At 39.3% G+C, this 18,700-nt stretch overlaps 3 protein-coding genes across 6 annotated transcripts; 1 reads left to right on the forward strand and 2 right to left on the reverse strand.

Annotated features, from left to right (window-relative positions):
* Nucleotides 1–298: 298 nt before the first annotated feature.
* slc24a1 (solute carrier family 24 member 1) lies at nucleotides 299–6,012 on the reverse strand. The gene is made up of 9 exons (XM_068722562.1): nucleotides 4,969–6,012; nucleotides 3,948–4,007; nucleotides 3,610–3,718; nucleotides 2,299–2,379; nucleotides 1,611–1,699; nucleotides 1,180–1,428; nucleotides 1,005–1,094; nucleotides 657–823; nucleotides 299–548 (listed from the first exon to the last, which is right to left on the reverse strand). The coding sequence occupies exons 1-9, from the start codon at nucleotides 6,010–6,012 to the stop codon at nucleotides 299–301; spliced, it is 2,139 nt and encodes a 712-aa protein (XP_068578663.1).
* A 1,019-nt stretch (nucleotides 6,013–7,031) lies between these two features.
* Nucleotides 7,032–14,412, forward strand: ints14 (integrator complex subunit 14). 4 transcript variants are annotated; one of them, XM_068722565.1, is made up of 13 exons: nucleotides 7,032–7,062; nucleotides 8,990–9,084; nucleotides 10,049–10,332; nucleotides 10,476–10,583; nucleotides 10,739–10,894; nucleotides 11,046–11,164; nucleotides 11,256–11,398; nucleotides 11,489–11,581; nucleotides 11,965–12,109; nucleotides 12,243–12,376; nucleotides 12,729–12,847; nucleotides 13,536–13,601; nucleotides 13,686–14,412. In XM_068722565.1, exons 3-13 carry the CDS (start codon nucleotides 10,111–10,113, stop codon nucleotides 13,917–13,919), a joined length of 1,539 nt encoding a protein of 512 aa, XP_068578666.1. In that variant the 5' UTR covers nucleotides 7,032–7,062; nucleotides 8,990–9,084; nucleotides 10,049–10,110; the 3' UTR covers nucleotides 13,920–14,412. The 4 variants fall into 4 exon arrangements, with proteins under 4 accessions (XP_068578666.1, XP_068578665.1, XP_068578664.1 ...); XM_068722564.1 differs by lacking the exons at nucleotides 7,032–7,062; nucleotides 8,990–9,084 and adding an exon at nucleotides 9,628–9,713 and having other exon boundaries at nucleotides 10,046–10,332; XM_068722563.1 differs by lacking the exons at nucleotides 7,032–7,062; nucleotides 8,990–9,084 and adding an exon at nucleotides 9,628–9,713.
* Nucleotides 14,344–18,627, reverse strand: hacd3 (3-hydroxyacyl-CoA dehydratase 3). The gene is made up of 11 exons (XM_068722567.1): nucleotides 18,408–18,627; nucleotides 17,498–17,540; nucleotides 17,340–17,413; nucleotides 17,068–17,232; nucleotides 16,840–16,885; nucleotides 16,640–16,750; nucleotides 16,396–16,523; nucleotides 16,185–16,297; nucleotides 15,115–15,221; nucleotides 14,910–15,041; nucleotides 14,344–14,795 (listed from the first exon to the last, which is right to left on the reverse strand). Exons 1-11 carry the CDS (start codon nucleotides 18,483–18,485, stop codon nucleotides 14,719–14,721), a joined length of 1,074 nt encoding a protein of 357 aa, XP_068578668.1. The 5' UTR covers nucleotides 18,486–18,627; the 3' UTR covers nucleotides 14,344–14,718.
* Between the last annotated feature and the right edge of the window lie 73 nt (nucleotides 18,628–18,700).

An 18,700-nucleotide genomic window follows, 5' to 3' on the forward strand; every position in this document is an offset into this window, starting at 1 on the left:
GATCTGCATCTCCTTATGAAGTTTTTTTTTAAAAGTATATAAAGGCTGCCATTGTTGCTAAAAGTGAGTATGTAACAACATCTAGTAAATGTTCTAGTATTTGTATTGTTGCTGACATACTGGACACATGTCATTGGCAGCAATGCAGAGCAACTACAATAGCTTTCTTCACAGTTTCTACAGATATCCAGACCCACTGTCATGAGATTCGTACATTACATACAACTGGGTTAACAGTTGTACTTCAGGTCACAAGTGAAGAGAATGCCTTTTGTAGAGATGACTTCCGCTCACACGTTCAGATGGAAACAGGGCAGATAATGATGCGATCCTCCAGCATCACACTAAGCACGAGAAAGATAAAGTAGAGCAGGAACATGGTGAAACCCAGCAGCTTATTCATCTTCCACTTACAGTATGCAATTGAGATGATGACGAAGAGGAGCATGATAAAGAGCAGCACGATGGCACAGAAGAGCCCGTTGCTGCTGACAGCCACTGGAGCAAAATTGTGGAAAGATGAGTACAGAAGCCACGGCACTGGAAGGCTTTTGAAACAAAGTGACAGAGAAAAATGTGAGACCAAGAAATGTATCAACTGAGTGTTCAGCAGCATTTCTTTTTCAATCGTGACATGTCAGAATATCGGAGCTCACCCCACTGTGATGTCGAAGATGTTACTGCCCACAGAGCTGGACACAGCCATGTCCCCCAGGCCTTTACGCGCCACTATCACACTGGTAATGAGGTCAGGGATGGATGTCCCTGCAGCGAGGATAGTCAGGCCCATGATCTCCTCTGAGATGCCGATGGTCTCACCCACCTACAAGGGCAAATGAGAGTTCAGAGTGGATAGAAGAGGAAGGAAAATTACTTACATGTTTTTGTCAACATTCAGGACACAATAAAAAGAAATACCCACAATGCCTTGTGCCTGTGTGCACTATCAGGAAACACGACAATGCATTTCAAATCCCATGTCTAATGTTACTACAGTAACTGACCTGATGGGCCCACCACACCATGAGGTAGGAGAAAACAGCAATCCACAGAATAGAGCCCAGGAAGGTCACCGCAAAGAATTTTCTGGATTTCTGTTGAACCAAAGTAAGTGATGTAAAATCAAAACAGTGTTGAGGCATTTAAAATATCACCGCAGAGATGCGTGTGGGTCTTCACCTGGTTGCGGACATCTGGAACTGTGAGCCACAGAGGGAAGATTATGGGCAGCAAGAAGAGGTAGGTGGCTTGTTTACGTTGTGTGTCAGGCCACTCTAAAGACAGAGGTTCCTCTTCTTTCTCCCCCTCGTCTTCATCTTCCTCCTCCTCATCTTCTTCTTCTTCACTGGACTCATTGCTGTCTTCATCGCTATCTTCTTGATCACTGTCGGAGCCTCCTGATCCATCGCCTCCTGCTGGCACATCCTCCTGAAGTTTTGGGGGAATAAATCATGATGGACATCAATAGAAGCAGAATAGAAATAAAAGCAAAGGCCAACGAAGCTTCTTTGCCTTAAGTTGTGGCTTCATACATTGACTCTTACATAGACAGGTATCAAAGACTGACTTCTGGGCTTTTTGATAACCACCAGGACATGGTTGGAGAGTACCTTCTTGTCCTCTGGCTGCTCCGTCTTCTCTGTTTCTGAAGCTGGGGCAGCCTCTGGCTCTTTGACTGGCTCAGTTTTACCTCCACCATCTGCAAAAGGAATGGCAAAAATCTTGTGCATTTTCCTGATGCCTCTTTCTCATTCACTTATCTAAAAGAACTGTCATTTTATCAGCCTTCATGACCGGTCATGTGGAGAAATACAGTGAATGTGTTTTTAGGACTTACGTGATATATGAGGTCATCTTCATGGCGACTGGACTGAATGAACTCACTGTGTGTATTTGGATTTTGCTTGTGTAGGTTATTTGCCTATAGTACTGTTTGTATGTTGTCACCAATATGCAATTTGATGTCTTGTATTTTATTTGCACTACCCTGTAGCTTTATATTTTACAACTGCTCACCCACCTACAGTATGCAGCAAAGCAGCAAGTTTTCTAATTGGCTGCAATAAACCTTATATTATTATAATAGAGGGACATGTATTATACACATCTAATCTTTCTGTTGTCACAGCACCTGTTTGACTCACTCAGTTCACATGCTTAAGTATTTTGGCTGGATGCTTTTTGCAGCCCAGATGATGAGCAGCTTTCCGACTCTGTTAATGAGCAGCCTCTGAAAGCTTAATGAAAGGCGCCTGATCAGTTTGATCAGTGGATGACCATCACATCCTTCCATGTTACCTTCACTTTTGTCTTGAGTTTTGCTCTCTGCCGTCCGTCTAGCCACATTATTCAGAGTCTCAGCCTTATCCATAAATTTCCCTACGAACAATCAAACAACCAAAAACAAACTTAGAAGAATTCTGTGTTGAGTTACTCAGTCATGTGATAATATCTACAATAATTTCACAGTACCACAGTTATATGGAAGAGAAATAAGCAGTCACATCCCCCAGGGGTCAGGCATAGAGCAATATACTGGCAGTGTTACATCAATAACAACAAGCATCATAGTCCTGACTTCAGAACAGAGCAACGTCATGAGAGGACAAGAGAGCTTATCAAAGGAATTGCACAACACACAACACAGCATAAGACAAGACAGGTTGTTAGTTTTTCTCTCCATTAAAAACCCATTATACATGAATGCTACTGCTCCTTTGTCTTTATTAGAAACAGGGATTTATTTCAAAAGGACAGATATTTTTCCTAAAATAATTTACTGTTCCTTTTGAACCAATTTCAGATTGAAAACACCAGCCTTAAACATGCAGGCATAACTCATAGCAGAGGTCAAAATAGGTAACCATGATATAACAAAGCATTTCTTAATTACTTTCCCTTTCCTTTTCACTAGACACATGTTAAAAATATATTTGATTCATTTTTGTGTCTTTTACTTTGGCTGCAAGAAATGATCTAGAAAAGCCACAGATATTTGTAATGTTGCTTTTGGAGTGGGTTGATACAGGCGCTGATTATTGTGAATGTCCTGGAGTTGTGGAATGTTTGCTGTCTGAAGACCTGAGAGACGAGCAAACCAGGCGCCAGAGCCACAGGTACACAGTGAGACACACAGTACCGTAGTCCTGCCTTAGGCAACCACAGAGCAGTGTGATCTCCATAGCATGATGAGACCAGCAACAAACTAAAGTCAACAGATTAGATTCCTTTTTTATCATCTAACTGATTCAACAGAAATATTGACACTTTTTAGTATGACTCTTACATTACAGAAATTGTCTAAAAATTATAAATTATTTCATAATCATTATGTAAAAAAATCTTTCTGTTGACTTACATCATAGCTTTGGGTGTCCTAAGAATCTCTTTTATTCACTGCAGGCCTACAAATATATCCCTCCAAAGACTGAGGTAGGTATTTATCTGCTTAGTATCAATCTGGACTTAGTGCTGTCTTCATTCGGGACACTTTGCTAATCCATTTTACAATGAGAAGGCCGTAGTCCCCAGACACTCATTACAAGAGCACTTTTAAAGGGAGACAATGATCAATCAGTAGAGCAATCAGTGTGGAGATATGGTACTCACCCTCTCCTAGAGGGTCTAATGTGTGGATCATAAGTTGGAAGATGGTGTTTCTCATGGTGCTGTTGTGTAAAGAAGCTGAACTTCCCCCTCGCTGAAGGGATGGCTTCAACTGTGGAAAGAGATGACTGAGGTCACAACTTTGGCAAATCACAATAACAGACAATGACACATCAATGTTAGACAATCGTGTAGTAATGGAGGTCAGGTCTTGTTTTCTCGATGTTATGATGGATGGTACTGTAGAAAGGTCAATAAGACGTAGAATATGCCTGTGAGGCTGTTGTATTTTGTGTCTTTCTTTCTGCAGTGTATTTGATAGTTGATGTTTTATTTTGTACCTTTAACCGATTCTTGTTCTCTGGAGCCGGTTGGGCCTTATCTTCAGCGTCCACATTTGTCTGCGTGCAGTAATGTTTTTTCAGTAATTCAGTGGTAGAGATAGATGAAAGTTATTTCATTTTGGTAGAGCTTAAATATTAGCATACACTGTATACTATGGTTGTATACATTGCTATTTCACATATTACACATTCTGGGGGTCTTGTTAGTGTTACATGATAGTAAAAGAGATGGAGCTAAGTGTTGTGTATGGGATTATAATTTTGTGAAATTATTCCTCACACTGTTAAAACAAAAAAGTCCTGCTATAGTATGATTCTGTATGATGTGAAATAGCATTTTCAACACATCAAATAATTACATTTGCTCTTTAGGAACACAGCTCCACCAGTATATCCAGCTCAACAAATACCCTGAGTGTGCACAAATACTGTGGCTTTACCGTGTGTAAATTAAGCCTCAATCACACTTACCAGGGTTAAACACAGTATATGTTGATGCTACAGCTTGTACAGAGACGTCTCCTCAAAGGATTAATTTGCCGTGGCTGATCAGCTTTGGTTCAACCAACGCCTTTGCTAGTAACGCTCCACTCTTTTGACAAGACTTGCATATAACCCAACAAGTGGTACTAGAGATATCACGAGTGATGAGTAATTATTTTTCAGTTATAAATGACACTGCTTGTGATGAGTATAATAGAATAAGAAACAAAATGATGCATGAAGGGCTAGTTTGACATTCAAGAATATTCCTCTGTTTTAAGGACTAAAGGTATCACAAAATCTGTTAATTTGTAACTCATGAAGAGATATACATTTGTCTTCAATCGCATATTGTTCTGTAATTGTTTTAATTGTTCGCTAATATATTCGCTAAACTTTGGCCCACTGCCTGGACACAGTTAGTAACTCTTCAGAGTTTATCCACACTTTTGTGATACAAATACCTGTTAACAGACTTGTTATTGTGTCAATTGAGGACATGAAAAATCTAACAAAGTACTGTCAGAGTTCTTACCTTTTCAGGTTCTTCCACAGCAATAATTCTGACAATGTTCTTGTTTTTGAGGATTAGGGCCTTGAAGGTCTTCTCTATTTGCACATTGAACTTCATGAAAATCACATAAAGAGTGTAACAGGCCACCAGCATCATGCTCTCCCACCACAGTATGACATTATCCAAGAAGAAGATGATGAGTAAGATGAGGCCAACTATGTAGAAAGATACGTCTCTGAAAAGTGGCCACCAGGTTAGATGAAGTACCTCCCGTGAAAACAAAGCACACATTCCAATCACAAACAAAATGTTGAAAACTGCGGAACCAACGATTGTGCCTATACCCACATTGCTGTGGGCAATGAAGACTCCTATTAAGGATGTGAAAAGCTCAGGAGCAGAGCCTCCGGCAGCCATGAAAGTGGCTCCTGCTACATCTTCAGAGATTGCTAACTTGTCTGTGATTACCCCCAGCGCAGGAACAAAGAACTCATCACACACAATTGCAAGTGAAATGAACATGTACAACATCCCAAAAATATGGAGGATCACCCAGCCTCGCCTACGGTCATCAACGGAAAAAATATCTTCAGGGTATTCACCCTTTACATGTGGAGCTTCACCAGGAGAAGCTGGAGTGATGGTGGCCGCAGGAGGAGCTGGAGCTGGTGTGGGTGTCTGCTGTGGAGGCTTGGGGGCCACATAGATGCAATGCACAATAGTCCGGTTTGTAGTTGGTGATGGAGGAGAATCAGTGGAGGTCAACGCTTTAAAATCTGAAGTTGTATCTGAGTGATGTGTCACATGCATCGCTGGCGTTGTTTGATCTGTGGGCTCTAATTCATGTGTTGCAGTGAGAGGTTCCTCCAGCCCCTGAGCCTCTACTGTAGCCTCCTCAACCCCCTCTGTTGAACCTTCTCCAAAGTCTTCTCCAATCTGAGGCATTGGCAAAGGCTGGTACAGTCTGGCACTGATGGTCAGCTGGTAGAGCGTACAGAGAAAAACCCCGGAAAGGAGAAACAAGACCCGGCTCAGCTGCAGCCGCTTCCTTCTTGTGCAATACATGTTCCTCCAAAGCAGTGATGGTACTGGCTATGGAGAATTAAAGCAGCACAAATGGGCTTTGGTAGAGGACAAGTCCAGCTCCCTCCCCAGCAGACCATGGGGTGACAGAATCTAAAACTTCAGCGGCATGATTCATGTCATCCTCATCTCCTTGGAAAACCCAGCCTAGACAAAATGACATTTATATAGCAGGTAGCACAGCAGTAGTTTTCATTTGAAAGCATGTGAACTAACTAGACAATGTTCCTAACCATTAAATGAATAATGTGTGTCACAGCATTAGTGATAAAGTAATTTTCCCCCTCCAAAAGAGAATGAAATAAAATGAGCGACAGACAAATACAATAGACAAATAAATAAATGCCCCCACAAAGAAAAACTGGCTAACAACTAAAGTAAATGTCACAACACACATAAATCACAAAGAGAAGAAATAACACTGCATTTTATTAAAGATGCAGACTTACCATAGAACCAATGTCTTGCAAAGTCAGGGGTGCAAAAATCTCCAACAGCAGGTTTACACTGTTGATTATTGCAGCACAAGCAAAAGTCCAAACTGTTTCCAATGGCCCTTGGGTTATGTAGGACACAGGACAAGTCTTCACAATGGATCAACATAATACCTAATACCTGAGGTCTTCTAAGAGGATTATGTGCATTGTCTCACTCTCACTTTATCATGAGCCTACAATATTTAATTTATTGCAAAATAAAAATCATGCTATAGTCTAAAGCTATTATGTTGCACAACTCTAGCATAAACATAAATTTATGAAGCCTGAGACGGACACTTGGGATTAATACTCTTTAGATAACAAACATATCAATTTGAACTGGAACGACTAACTTCAAACTCCGGCCTAAAATGTATAACGTTATATTTATGGCACATTATTGGGTTTTTTTTGTGCCAACTTTTTCAGCACAGGAATGTGAATTTTCCAATTTAAATTGTGTAACTTCATCACATAGGATCTATTTATTTGAAGGCACACTGTTTTCACCCGGACGAAAATAGTGATGCACATCTCAACAAAAAGTGATTGCGTGAGTGACACAAAACGACACATATATTTCTATTCTGACTAATGGAAAGATGTTCTTTTTGACTGAATCAGCCGTCTCTGGGACGTTATCTCGGTTTGTTTACAGAAAGCTAGAAGAAGTGAGCCTAACAACTAAGAGACAGCAGCTTTCAGCGGTGATTCGATTATTAACGCGTTAGATTTGAACGTTTTCAATCGTCGCACTTTGACGTAAATTAATCTCAGTGTAACCCTTAAACTCTTTCAAATCTGGCACAGACGCAATTTTGTTACATCCAGCAGGTACATTTTTGTAACGCTATTTTGTAAAAATGTTATTAGAAAAGTCGAGAATATATAATATTATATAATACTGAATATATAAACAATATTATTGTTAGTTGAACAATCAATTAAAAATAAATATAAAGCAAATTGAACATGTTATGTTTATGTATCTCTCTGAGCCACAGAACATCCATTGCATCATTATGGAAATAATACATAGTTTTTATTTTATACACTAAATATATTAAGCGCTAAATGTCAATAAAGAAAAAATACATAAAAGAAATAGTACGATAATACTTAAATATTTGATGGGAATGAAAAAGTAATCAAACAAAGCAGACGGCATAGTTATCTTAAACCACCCCTTTAAATAAGTCCTGAAACACAGTTATCAGTACATTGCAGGCTTTTTTCATAATTTTGATGATGATGGTCATAGCAAGAAGATGTCAAACAGCAAAAATGTATGATATCGATTCACCCCATAGGCCTTCTCACAAACCTGTGGGATGGTGCCTGATTTTGAATGAATGCAGCTCAAGGCCCACTTTATCCTGCTGTGGCCTCTCTGCTCTCTGACTGCCTGTCTGAGTGAGGCCTGTAAAGAGTCCTGAACACTGCAAAATAAGAAGAAAATAGAAAATACAGGCAGAGGGCTGTAGATACAGACACACCCACACACTTGTAATAGGTTGTGATGATTTAGAGGGATTATTGTTGTATCAGTCTATACATTGTTTTTTTAGGAAATTGTTGCATATTATACCTTTAAGTAGGTACTCATGCCTGTGCAACATGGCATGTAGCATTTTTTTTAGCTTAGGGCGTAGTTTTAATTTACAGCACATGATGCGCCTATTAGCTGTAACGTTGCTCTTGTAAACAGAATTATCTAATTTTAGGAGGCAGAAATATGCTACTAATGGCATATCAGTTTACTTAGCAATGTAAAGATTTTGGATATATATATATATATATATATATATATATATATATATATATATATAGTTTCTATAAAGGCTAATTAATCAAGTTTGGTCTGTAACCCATTTCATTATAACACTTTTGAAAAAATGTCATAGTATAGTATGCCTATTATTCTACACCATGAAAATGTCATAAAAAGTTTTAGAAAATCATAGAAGTAGCATAGTATAGTATGCCATAAAAATGTCATAGAAATATCCTAGTAAGTATGCCATAAAAAAACATGAAAATGCCATAAAAATATCACAGCATAGCACTTTAAGAAAATATCATAGTATAGTATGCCATACAAATGTCATAAAAAAGTCATAGTATAATAAGCCCATTTTAATTGTCATAAAAATAATCATAGTATAGTGTGCCATAAAAATGTCTGAAAAATATCACAGTATAGCTTTTTTTTTAAATGTATCATAGTATGTCTAAAATATCCAAGTATAGTATGATGTAAAAATGTCATTAAAAAAAGTCATACTATAGTATCATTACAAGTCAAAAACATCTGTGTAGTATGCCATAACAATCCTAAAAATGTCATAGTATAATATGCAATAAGAATATGATGTCATCTAAAGTCATACTACCTTCTTTAAAAGGCATTTTTGTAGTAGAGGTCACACATGTATGTCAATGTGATGCAAATTATCCTGTTGTTCTTCTCTCCTCTCCAGATTAGTGCAGAGTTTCTTCACTTTGACCACATTGTCCAACGTCTTCTACAACCGTTGCTGCAGTTTTCAGCTTTTCTTGCTGAGCCACTTCTCTGGTCAGAAATTAGGGGTTCATTGCTGATCTTGTTCACATTAACAACAGACGTTCAGAAAGCTTCAGGAGTGGGAGGGCAGGATGTGATCCCCCCTTTTCATAGAACAAAATGCCAGATCTTTTGTATTGAGGATTACTGTTTTGTTTTCCAAGTGTTGAAAATGTCTCTGCAGACACCTGAAGTTAAAATCTCTATTCAACTGAACTATGCCCAAAATAAAATCTGAAATATTTTCTTTGTTGAGTGCACCGCTTCTCGTATTTCATGCTGTAACACTACTGTTGTGATCCATAGTTGGCTTTATAGTTTCCTTCCTCAATGCAACATAAATTGAGAGGGGAAGTTGGACGCTTTCGCAGTCGCTGGTTCGCGTGGTCCTAGTGCGTGCCCATTTTGGATTTTGGTTTTTAATATAACGTTAGTTTTTGGACTGTAAAAAGTGGAGGGATACAATACTTTTATCTAAAATGGGGGAATGTCGTTCTGTGTAGATTTTTTCAGCCCAGAAATATGAAAATCCAAAGAATACACAGGAACTATTTATTGTAAAGTACACTGTTGTCGCCCGGACGGAAGTAGTGGTGCACAGTCAAACACACAAACACTGATGGCGAACAAAACGTTGAATGGCACGTATACATTTAGTTGTTATCACATTAACTACTTATTTTATAGTTTAACTTAAAGATGGTTATTTTCTCACAATTGTTAAATAGTAAACAGAACTTTACTTCTGTTGGGTCTTCTGGTGTTACATTACAGAATGCTAGCGTATGTTAGCCAACATTTGCTAACCTCTGCTGTGACTATAGGTTGTGCCATGTTTCTTTTCTTAGCTTTAATATCGGTAATGTTCGTAGTTTCTTAACATGTTCCCAGCGACAGTAAGTGACACCATGTAATGTTAAGTTCGCCAACTTCTCATCTTCCTCTTAATTCTGTTTCCTTTTTTTTCCTTCAGCAGGAGCACATTGGTGGTTACTATAAGTCCATTGTGTTGTTGGTCATCTATATAATCAGTGCGCCATGCCTACCGTGGTCCTAATGGACGTGTCTCTGTCCATGACACGGCCAGTGTCGCTGGATGGCAGCGAGGAGTTTCAGAGGAAGAACCTGGCTGTCCACGGACTAAACATGCTGTTTGAACACATGGCCTCAAACTACCGCTTGGAGTTCACATCACTGATGGCCTTCTCTTCCCTCTGGGAGCTCTTGGTGCCTTTCACCAGAGATTACAATGCATTACAGGTAAAAAAAAAAAAAATCAATCTGAAAAATCAAAGCATGTTTTTCTCTCCTGAGTCACTACCTGATTTAGAGTTTTAGAGAAAACGAGATGCAACATCGGAGAAGAGTTGAGGATTAACTAATAAATGTATTTTTGTGCACAGGAGGCTCTGAGCAACTTGGAAGACTATGACAAGACATGTCTGGAATCAGCTCTTACTGGAGTTAGTAATGTGGTACAGCAGGAGTGGGGCAGTGCCTGTCCCTGTCAGGTAAATTGGCAGGTCCTTTATACATCATCATCATCACACCTCTGTAATAAAGCCGGTGTACGGTCAAATAATGTGTTCATTGTGGTTTCATCCATCCGTACCCATTTATTGTGACATGGGGGTATGTTTATGTACCTCCTTCCTTTGTCCTGCAGGTGGTGCTGGTTACCGATGGATCTCTTGGTATTGGAAAGGGTTCCCTACGTCACTCCCTCCAAACACTGAAGCATCGTGGGGATGACAAGAAGTTCCCCCTCCCTTTTCCTTTCCCTACCAAAATGTTCATCATGTCTGTAGCCAATGCAGAGGAGGTACTACCTGAACACAGTTAGTGTAAAACTATGGAGGAGATGTGATCAGATACCATTCGACCAGATGCAGCTGGTCATAAAGAAGATCTAAGGTCTACTGGGCCTTGATAGCTTCGATATTGTAAGAAATCCGTGTCTTGTGTTGTTGCAGTTACAGATGACTGATGCCATGGACAACTTGGAGGAGCTACTTCGTCTCAGCGGAGGTGATGGACAGATCTTTACTATGGAGGGACCTCTTTGCATGAAGAGTGTACAGGCCATGTTTGGGTATGACTCTTACTGGGAAATAATCTAGAAAGAAATGTACTTTTCAATGTTTATATATTTACTGTTATTGAATGTCTTTGTATGTCTTCAGGAGGCTGATTGATCACGCGTACACTCCCCTCCATGCTGTCCTGCACTGTGGGAACCTGTCCTCAGACGTTCAGGTGTTCCCTCGGCCTGAGCCTATTGTGATGGATGAAGAAGTGGAACCCATGCCCCGATCAGTCAATATTGGTACCCAACTGGCTTCACATTTTACAATTTAGATTTCAAGTTAAACAATTTTCCCTTCATCATGTCTCTATTCCGTTATACTTGTTTCAGATTTGGAAATTGTGGGCTTCATTGAAATTGCTGACATTTCCAGTCCTCCCGTTATTTCCAGACACTTGGTATTGCCCATCAATGTAAACAAAGGTTAGTGTTGAACATTTGTTGTGTTGTTTTAAAGAAAAACTAAACATTCATAGACAAATCAGCTGTATAGCTCTTTGCTTTTGGTGTAACTAATTTTAACAGAAAATATTCTGATTCCGTTTAAAGCAGCAGATTGTTTAAAATCATCCAAATCTATTTGCAACAAGGACAGCATATTATAATGTATAATATAATATTTAAGACAAAAATGGGGAGAGAATACAAACATGCTTCTGTTAACGCAACAAAGCAATACTTTTTACACAGCTTATTGTCACCTTCCATTGTCAAAGTAAACATCTTTTTTCAAAAATCTAAATCAATGAGCCCTTAGTATGCAAGATTATGGTATTTTCAACGTGTTTTATTTATATTGCTTTCAGAGGTGGATGAAGTTGGCACAGGAACCACAGATGAGCTTGAGGAGGAACCCTCTGCCAGTCAAATGGCAGGCAAAAGTCCAAATTTCTGTGTACTTTTACATGGCAGCCTTAAAGTGGAGGGCATGGTGGCACTGGTTCAGCTGGGGTGAGATGCAGCAGAGTGTTTATATTTAACATATTTGAATTCTGTTCAAAATTGAGTGCATTTATATTTGAAGACACCTGCAGAGTTAAACAATATATGAAGAAATGGAACCTAAAAGTTTGCTTTTCCTCAGGCCGGAGTGGTACGGCATGCTGTACTCCCAAGCAGACAGTAAAAAGAAATCAAACCTGATGATGTCTCTGTTTGAGCCCGGTCCAGAGCCTCTGCCTTGGCTGGGCAAGATCACACATTTGGGACCAATATCAGGTAACCCTTCACTCCTTCTGTTTTCTCTGCAGACACATGTCAAACAAGCACACAGCAAGTTGTAGAACAAAACATCGCCAACGTCTCTTTTGCACTGTTTATATACTCCATAGCGTTTTGTTCCTGAACGCATCATTTTCAGTGTATGACACATTTGGGATATTGTAAAACTGCATTTTAATGTAACTTATGACCCACTATGATAACCCTTGTAAATGTAACTCCTTGTTGTTTTTCCTAAAGACCAAAGGCCTCTCTGTTTATAATCAAGCAGTTAATAATTTACAGTTTTCTGACTTTGATCCTGATACCGACTTCTCTCTGATGTTTCATGACCGTCCTGGTATTTCAGAGGCTGCTGAGAATCCTTATGGAGAGGACGACAGTAAAAGTCCTTTCCCTCTGCAGCCCTCGGCCAAACGAAGCTACGCCCAGAACGTCACTGTGTGGATTAAGGCCAGTGGACTACAGGTAAAGTCAAATCACTGTATTCAAGCACCGCTGTTTGTTAAAGTTACAAGATAAATGACAGTCGACTCATAAACACTTGCCGTCCTTGGGTTGTGTTCCCAAAGTCCAAATGCCATGGTACTCATGAGAGACTGGAGGGAGTGTTTTCTCTCAATGCATTGCAGCTAGGGCCTTATTCATTTAATAGTTCAATTTAGAGAGTAATTAACTGGCTAAAAAATTAACTGCATGTAGCATGAACATACCGAGATGTTATTATATACTATTACACTGAGATTGTAACGATAATTATTAGTGTTTGTCCATCCATCTCCACATCAACATCCAACTTGTAAAAAACAAACGGATATGTCAAATCACATCTGCCAAAGTCTGTCGTTCAAAGTACTTCAACCTAAATTGAATGGATATGGAGTTTTATTGAAGATGCACAGCATCTTAACCCTCACACGACCAATGATGTGAACACCCGCAAGTTGTCAACATAGTAATTCCGTCTCCACACTCCATTTCACTTGCCGTAAGCATGATACTTGTTAATGAGATATACAGCTAGAATCTTAACCATGTCTTACGTTTTAGATTAGTTCTCTAACAATTAGTTCTCAGTTTCAGGACTGTGACTGTGTTTAGTATTAAGTGAAAACATATCACCATTCACTTAAGTTATGATGCTGTCATTCTACAGACTGATGTCCAGAAGATCCTAAGGAATGCAAGGAAATTGCCCGATAAAACTCAAACCTTCTACAAGGTAAATCAAGCTGAAAATGTCTCTGAACTATGAACTTAAACCATATTTATCCTAATTTAACTTAGTGATTTTTGGATCTGCCAGGAGCTGAACCGTCTTCGGAAGGCTGCCTTGGCTTTTGGTTTCTGGGAGCTCCTGAAGGGAGTGGCGGACCTGTTGGAGAGAGAGTGCACCCTGCTGCCAGACTCCGCTCACCCGGATGCCGCTTTCCAGCTCTCCCATGCCGCACAGCAACTCAAACTGGCCAGCACTGGTGACTCCCAGTATGCTGCTTTCGATCACAACATTGCTCCGATGCACACAGACTTCTCCAGCTGAGCCACGTCTGAATTAGTAATTACCTAAAATATAGTATCCTCAGCCTGTATCTGTGCTTTGTGGTTTAAAGAAATCTTCAAGAACTCACATGTGGAACCTAAAGGAGTTGGATTGATGACTTAGACTCCTTCATTGACACTGCCTAAACATGGCGAAAGGTACAGAATGAGGTGTTTGTAAAATGTTAGCGTGTACTTTTTTTTTTTTTTTAACATGTTCCTTTGTGTGACCGTTTCCACAAATTGACCAGATAACATTTTTTATTCAGTGTCAAATAACATTTACAAGAAACCTGTGAAATGACTTATTGTTGGCTTTTAAAATGCAGGTGAAAATAATGAAATAAAGCGGGGAAGGCATACAACGTCTACAAAGCAGGATATTATTGAGACACAAAATAATCAGATTTTAGAAGTCACCAGAGTAATTTTTCCTGAGGTTTATTGGACGGTTCAAAAATCTGGAATGTTAACAATTAAAGTATTTCTTGAGATTTGTTCTTCTTTCATACACAAAGGACTGTATCTCAATTTCTATGGCTTATTATAGCTCTTCACTCATCTACGAAATGGCATCTTAGAGAAATTAATCGACAGTCAATGCAATGATGAAATATTGCATCTATAGGATGTTCAAGTTGACCACAAATTAATACATTTTTTGAGAGCGCAAAGAAAAACAACTTCCTTTAACAAAAACTAACTCGACTGGAACACGGTTGATGAGTATAATTTAAAACATGTTATCCAGAATTAAGCAGGCAGCAAAGGTGTTAGAGGAGTGTTGTTGGTGCTGAAGCTCAATTTGCTTTCCTCTTTTTGGTACGGAAACGCCTCTTCCTTTGCTTGTAAAGATGACGGAAGTTGATAAAGAGTCCTGAAGAGGGGGCGGTAAACCAAAAGGTTGACATCAGAACGAAAATGCTGACATTGGAACAAACTCTTTGCTTGAACATATACATCTGATTAATGTTTTATATGAAGATCTTACCCAGAAACATGAGGACGAGATAGACGTACAGGACGTAAGAGAAGCTGATGGAGGTACCGACGGCTTTGGGCAGAGGAACGCTGAAGAGTTTGGTCTCGTCAAAGATGGGAATGGATTGTACCACAGCAACAGCTACATGGGATTAGGAGACACATTTCAGTACTTGTATGAAGAATTATTCATTCTGAGAAACGAAGAAGCTCACCTTCAGCTACAACACCTAATGGGTACAGTGGTATCCAGATCGTGTAGCGTAGCCATGTGAGGGTTTTCCACTCTGTATTGAAACAGCCCAGCATGTAAAATGGATACCTGAAATTGGAGCATCATGAAGAAACGTGTTTTTTAATCAACTGACATCAGTAACAGTCTGTCTTATAACAATGTAGCCTAAATGACTTGTTTCTTGTAAACCTTGACCTCAAAACTTGTCAAACTGCACCCGCGTTGCTCCTGCTGTGAGTGGATTTGCACTTTGCCCTTTTACTTACAGAGTGTTGTTGTGACGACAGTTTTACCTTCTGTTGAAACACTGCAACTAAGAATTATTTTTAATACCAAAATCATCTGCTTATTATTTTGTTGATTAATTAAACATCAGAAAGCCGTGTAAAACTATTTTCAGTCCAAACCCCAAAATATTAAAGTTACTTTAATACAAAGAAAAGCAACAAATTGTCATATTTGAGAACCTGGAACCATCAAATGTTTGGCATTTATGATGGCATACACACTATCATGTATAATTGCCCTTTCAGTTGTCAGTCTGGTTGAACCCCCAGCATTTTGAACAAAACATGATTTTTTTGTTGTGCAAACCCTTAAAATATTTTATAATTTTTTTTATAAAGAGGACTCTCTACAACCTAAAAGCATGAAAGACAGTTCAAAAACATTGATTAGTCCTCTCAGCCATATAACTAACAAAATAAACTTTTGTGCCAGGCAACCCCAAGTTTTACAATATTGTTTGCACTGCATCTTATTGACAATATCCACTATTCAGCTGAAGTTTGTCCATTTAGAGAACTTTAGTTGTGATTTGAAACACACTGTCTTTATACAGAAGATTGTGCGGAGACATTGACTTGAAAATAATCATCAGAATTTACAATCACATGAGTGTTCACCTCGAACAATTCATTTAAATTCAAGAACTATATTGTCATAACGCATACACAACAAAATTGCAGTTTTGTCAGCCTCAAATGGAGCATTGTATGAAAAACTTCACACACAGTGTGACAAACAACGACAAGGTAGATGCATAATTACCTAAAAATCTCAATGGCGCTCCACAGATAGAAAACAAAGAACACGACTGGCTGGTTGTGCATTTCTTCCACACTACCAAAAATGATGAAGAGAATAAAGTTCCTTCCAACCACCTATTAAAAAAACAAAAAATGCAAAAAAATAGTTATTACATTTAAAATGTAAGTACAAGCAGGTGTCACTGCACATCAAACAAATGAGCAACCCATACCTGTATGAGAGTCGGAATAACACCCGTCCGCACTACACCAAAAGCAGCGTTAAGGACTTCTACTGATGCCAGGATCTGGCAGAAGAACATCACGTCCGATATGGTGTGAAATGTGTCGTACAGAGAATCTGACATGAGAGATGAGTCAGAAATGATCGGTCTTGCCGGGTTTTTGAGGAAAAAATTGATCAGAGAAGGAAAAACAATGAGAAAGTTAAGCCCCAGAAGTCTTCTACTTCCTCACCTTGGCCAAAGATAAAGAGCCGCACGGTCATGTTGACAAAGATCCATGAGAAGCCAAGGAACTGAACCAGATTATATACAAACAAATATCCTGTTGTCAGGCTGACGAACCCTGAAACATTTGAAAGAAAGATAAAACATTGAGGCAACTGACAATAACAACTTGTTTGAAACTCTTAACTCTGACAGATTTGCACTCACCTTCCTCTTCATGCCTTGAAGCCTTCAGCCTGTTCTTTTTGTCCTCCTTATCAAAGTTAAAAATAAAAAAAATATGTATACAAGTGTTCAATCTTTGGCTTTGTTATCAATAGTACATTCTTAGCCAGTTAGACATTTTGCAATATTGATGTTATTTAATACATCTGTCAAATGCACAGGCTGGTGAGTGTAAATGTTCCTCAGATGCAAAAAACCCAGGAATCTCACCTTTTCCCGGATCTCCATCTCAGCATCTGACTCGTCCAGCCAGCGGTCAAAGTCTGGTGTCAGGAAGACTGGTTTGCGCTCCTGTAGCGTCAGTCTTTCCCACCAGCCTCGCTGCTCTTTCTGCAAAGTGATATTCACCTGCCGTTGCGTGGACCTGTGGCTCACCTGGACACACATTCAATGAGCACAATCAACAAAACCAGTAGACAGAAGAAGAAAAAAAAAAAAAGGAGCAGTAAATATGTAAGAGTGATTTTTAAATGGAGACATACCTCTAACTTTACTGGTAGAAGAAACTCCAAACTGAACTCGTATTCATTTTGTCCTTTTGCACCATGGCCCTGGGCTACACACAAAATACCACAAAAATGTTACAAATTAACTTCTAAAAACATTTTCATTGCAGAAATGAACGTGAAATGTGAGTCACCTCTAAACTGAAGCATTTTTTCATGCACTTGGACGTCGATGTTCTGCAAAAAGAAGCAGAGAGGCAGATGATGAGCTTATACTTCCTCTTAGAGAGTTAGAATTCAAGCATTTTATTTCAACCGCTGCACACTACAGTGGAAGAGAGACAACAATAAAGTCTATTCAAAGTCTACGCATATTCAAAACATTCAAAACAATAAAGCTAAGGCTAGTTTAACAACCTACAATCCATCAACCATCGTGACATTTAATAATGAGCCACATTCATTTCCTTGTTTAAAGAAAATTGAGGAAATGAGTCGTTTCACACGTTATTCACCCTGAATCAGCTCTTATTCATATTACTGTTTGCATGTGTGTGTATAAACAGTACATCAACATGCAGTACTATAAAAAACAACAACTATATGACTATTATGCCAACATTTAGACAGAGTAAACAAAAGTGTCTTTCTTGCAGCCTGAATTTGGGATGAAGCAGCACCTGCCCTTTACCCTTAATAACCTCAACTCGTGCAACTGACTGTAAACACACACACACACACACACACACACACACACACACACACGCGCGCGCGCACACGCTCTTAAAACCATGATGCTCATCTCTAAAGTAGCGCATCTCTTCACAGCAGGGTTGGTGCGATTAAACCTGATTAATAACATCAGGCCTTAGCAGAAGGCTTTTTAAAATATCAACTATCACCTAAAACCAACACGCATTTTTCCATTCAATTATGCAAAGTGTGCAGCTACCCGGCGGTGTGGCATTTTCAGGAACCTGCACCCTTCATTTGCTTAATCTAATATTTAGCTTTAGAGGCATATAATAGTGCACGAGCCGTAGATAGATAAAAGTGAGTGCAGGTAGTTTGTAGGTCCTGTCCTAATCACTCTCGTTAGCTCACCTGAGCGTCCGTCAGCTCTACTCGCAGGTAAATGTCGTCATGGCGTTGAGCCCAGTAAACGAGAGGTGTGAGCGGCATTGTTCCGTTTTAGTTTTTTTTGGTTCAAACAAATATCAGGCTGGACGAACAATGTATGGTCTCATCGCTTCATGCTAACTGGCGTGCAGGGCTTCAGCAAACACGCAGTCTGTTCCGCGAACGCGCGTTCACAATCCATCAACGTAGCGACGTGCTCGTGCAGGAGACAGAGCCTAGTTCTTTGTGCTCTCCTCTGATTGGCTGGCAGGTGAATA

The sequence above is a fragment of the Cebidichthys violaceus genome, unplaced genomic scaffold (genome assembly GCF_023349555.1).
Source record: "Cebidichthys violaceus isolate CVI_PGR_0920_01 unplaced genomic scaffold, fCebVio1.0.p SCAF_3, whole genome shotgun sequence".
Classification (NCBI taxonomy): domain Eukaryota; kingdom Metazoa; phylum Chordata; class Actinopteri; order Perciformes; family Stichaeidae; genus Cebidichthys; species Cebidichthys violaceus.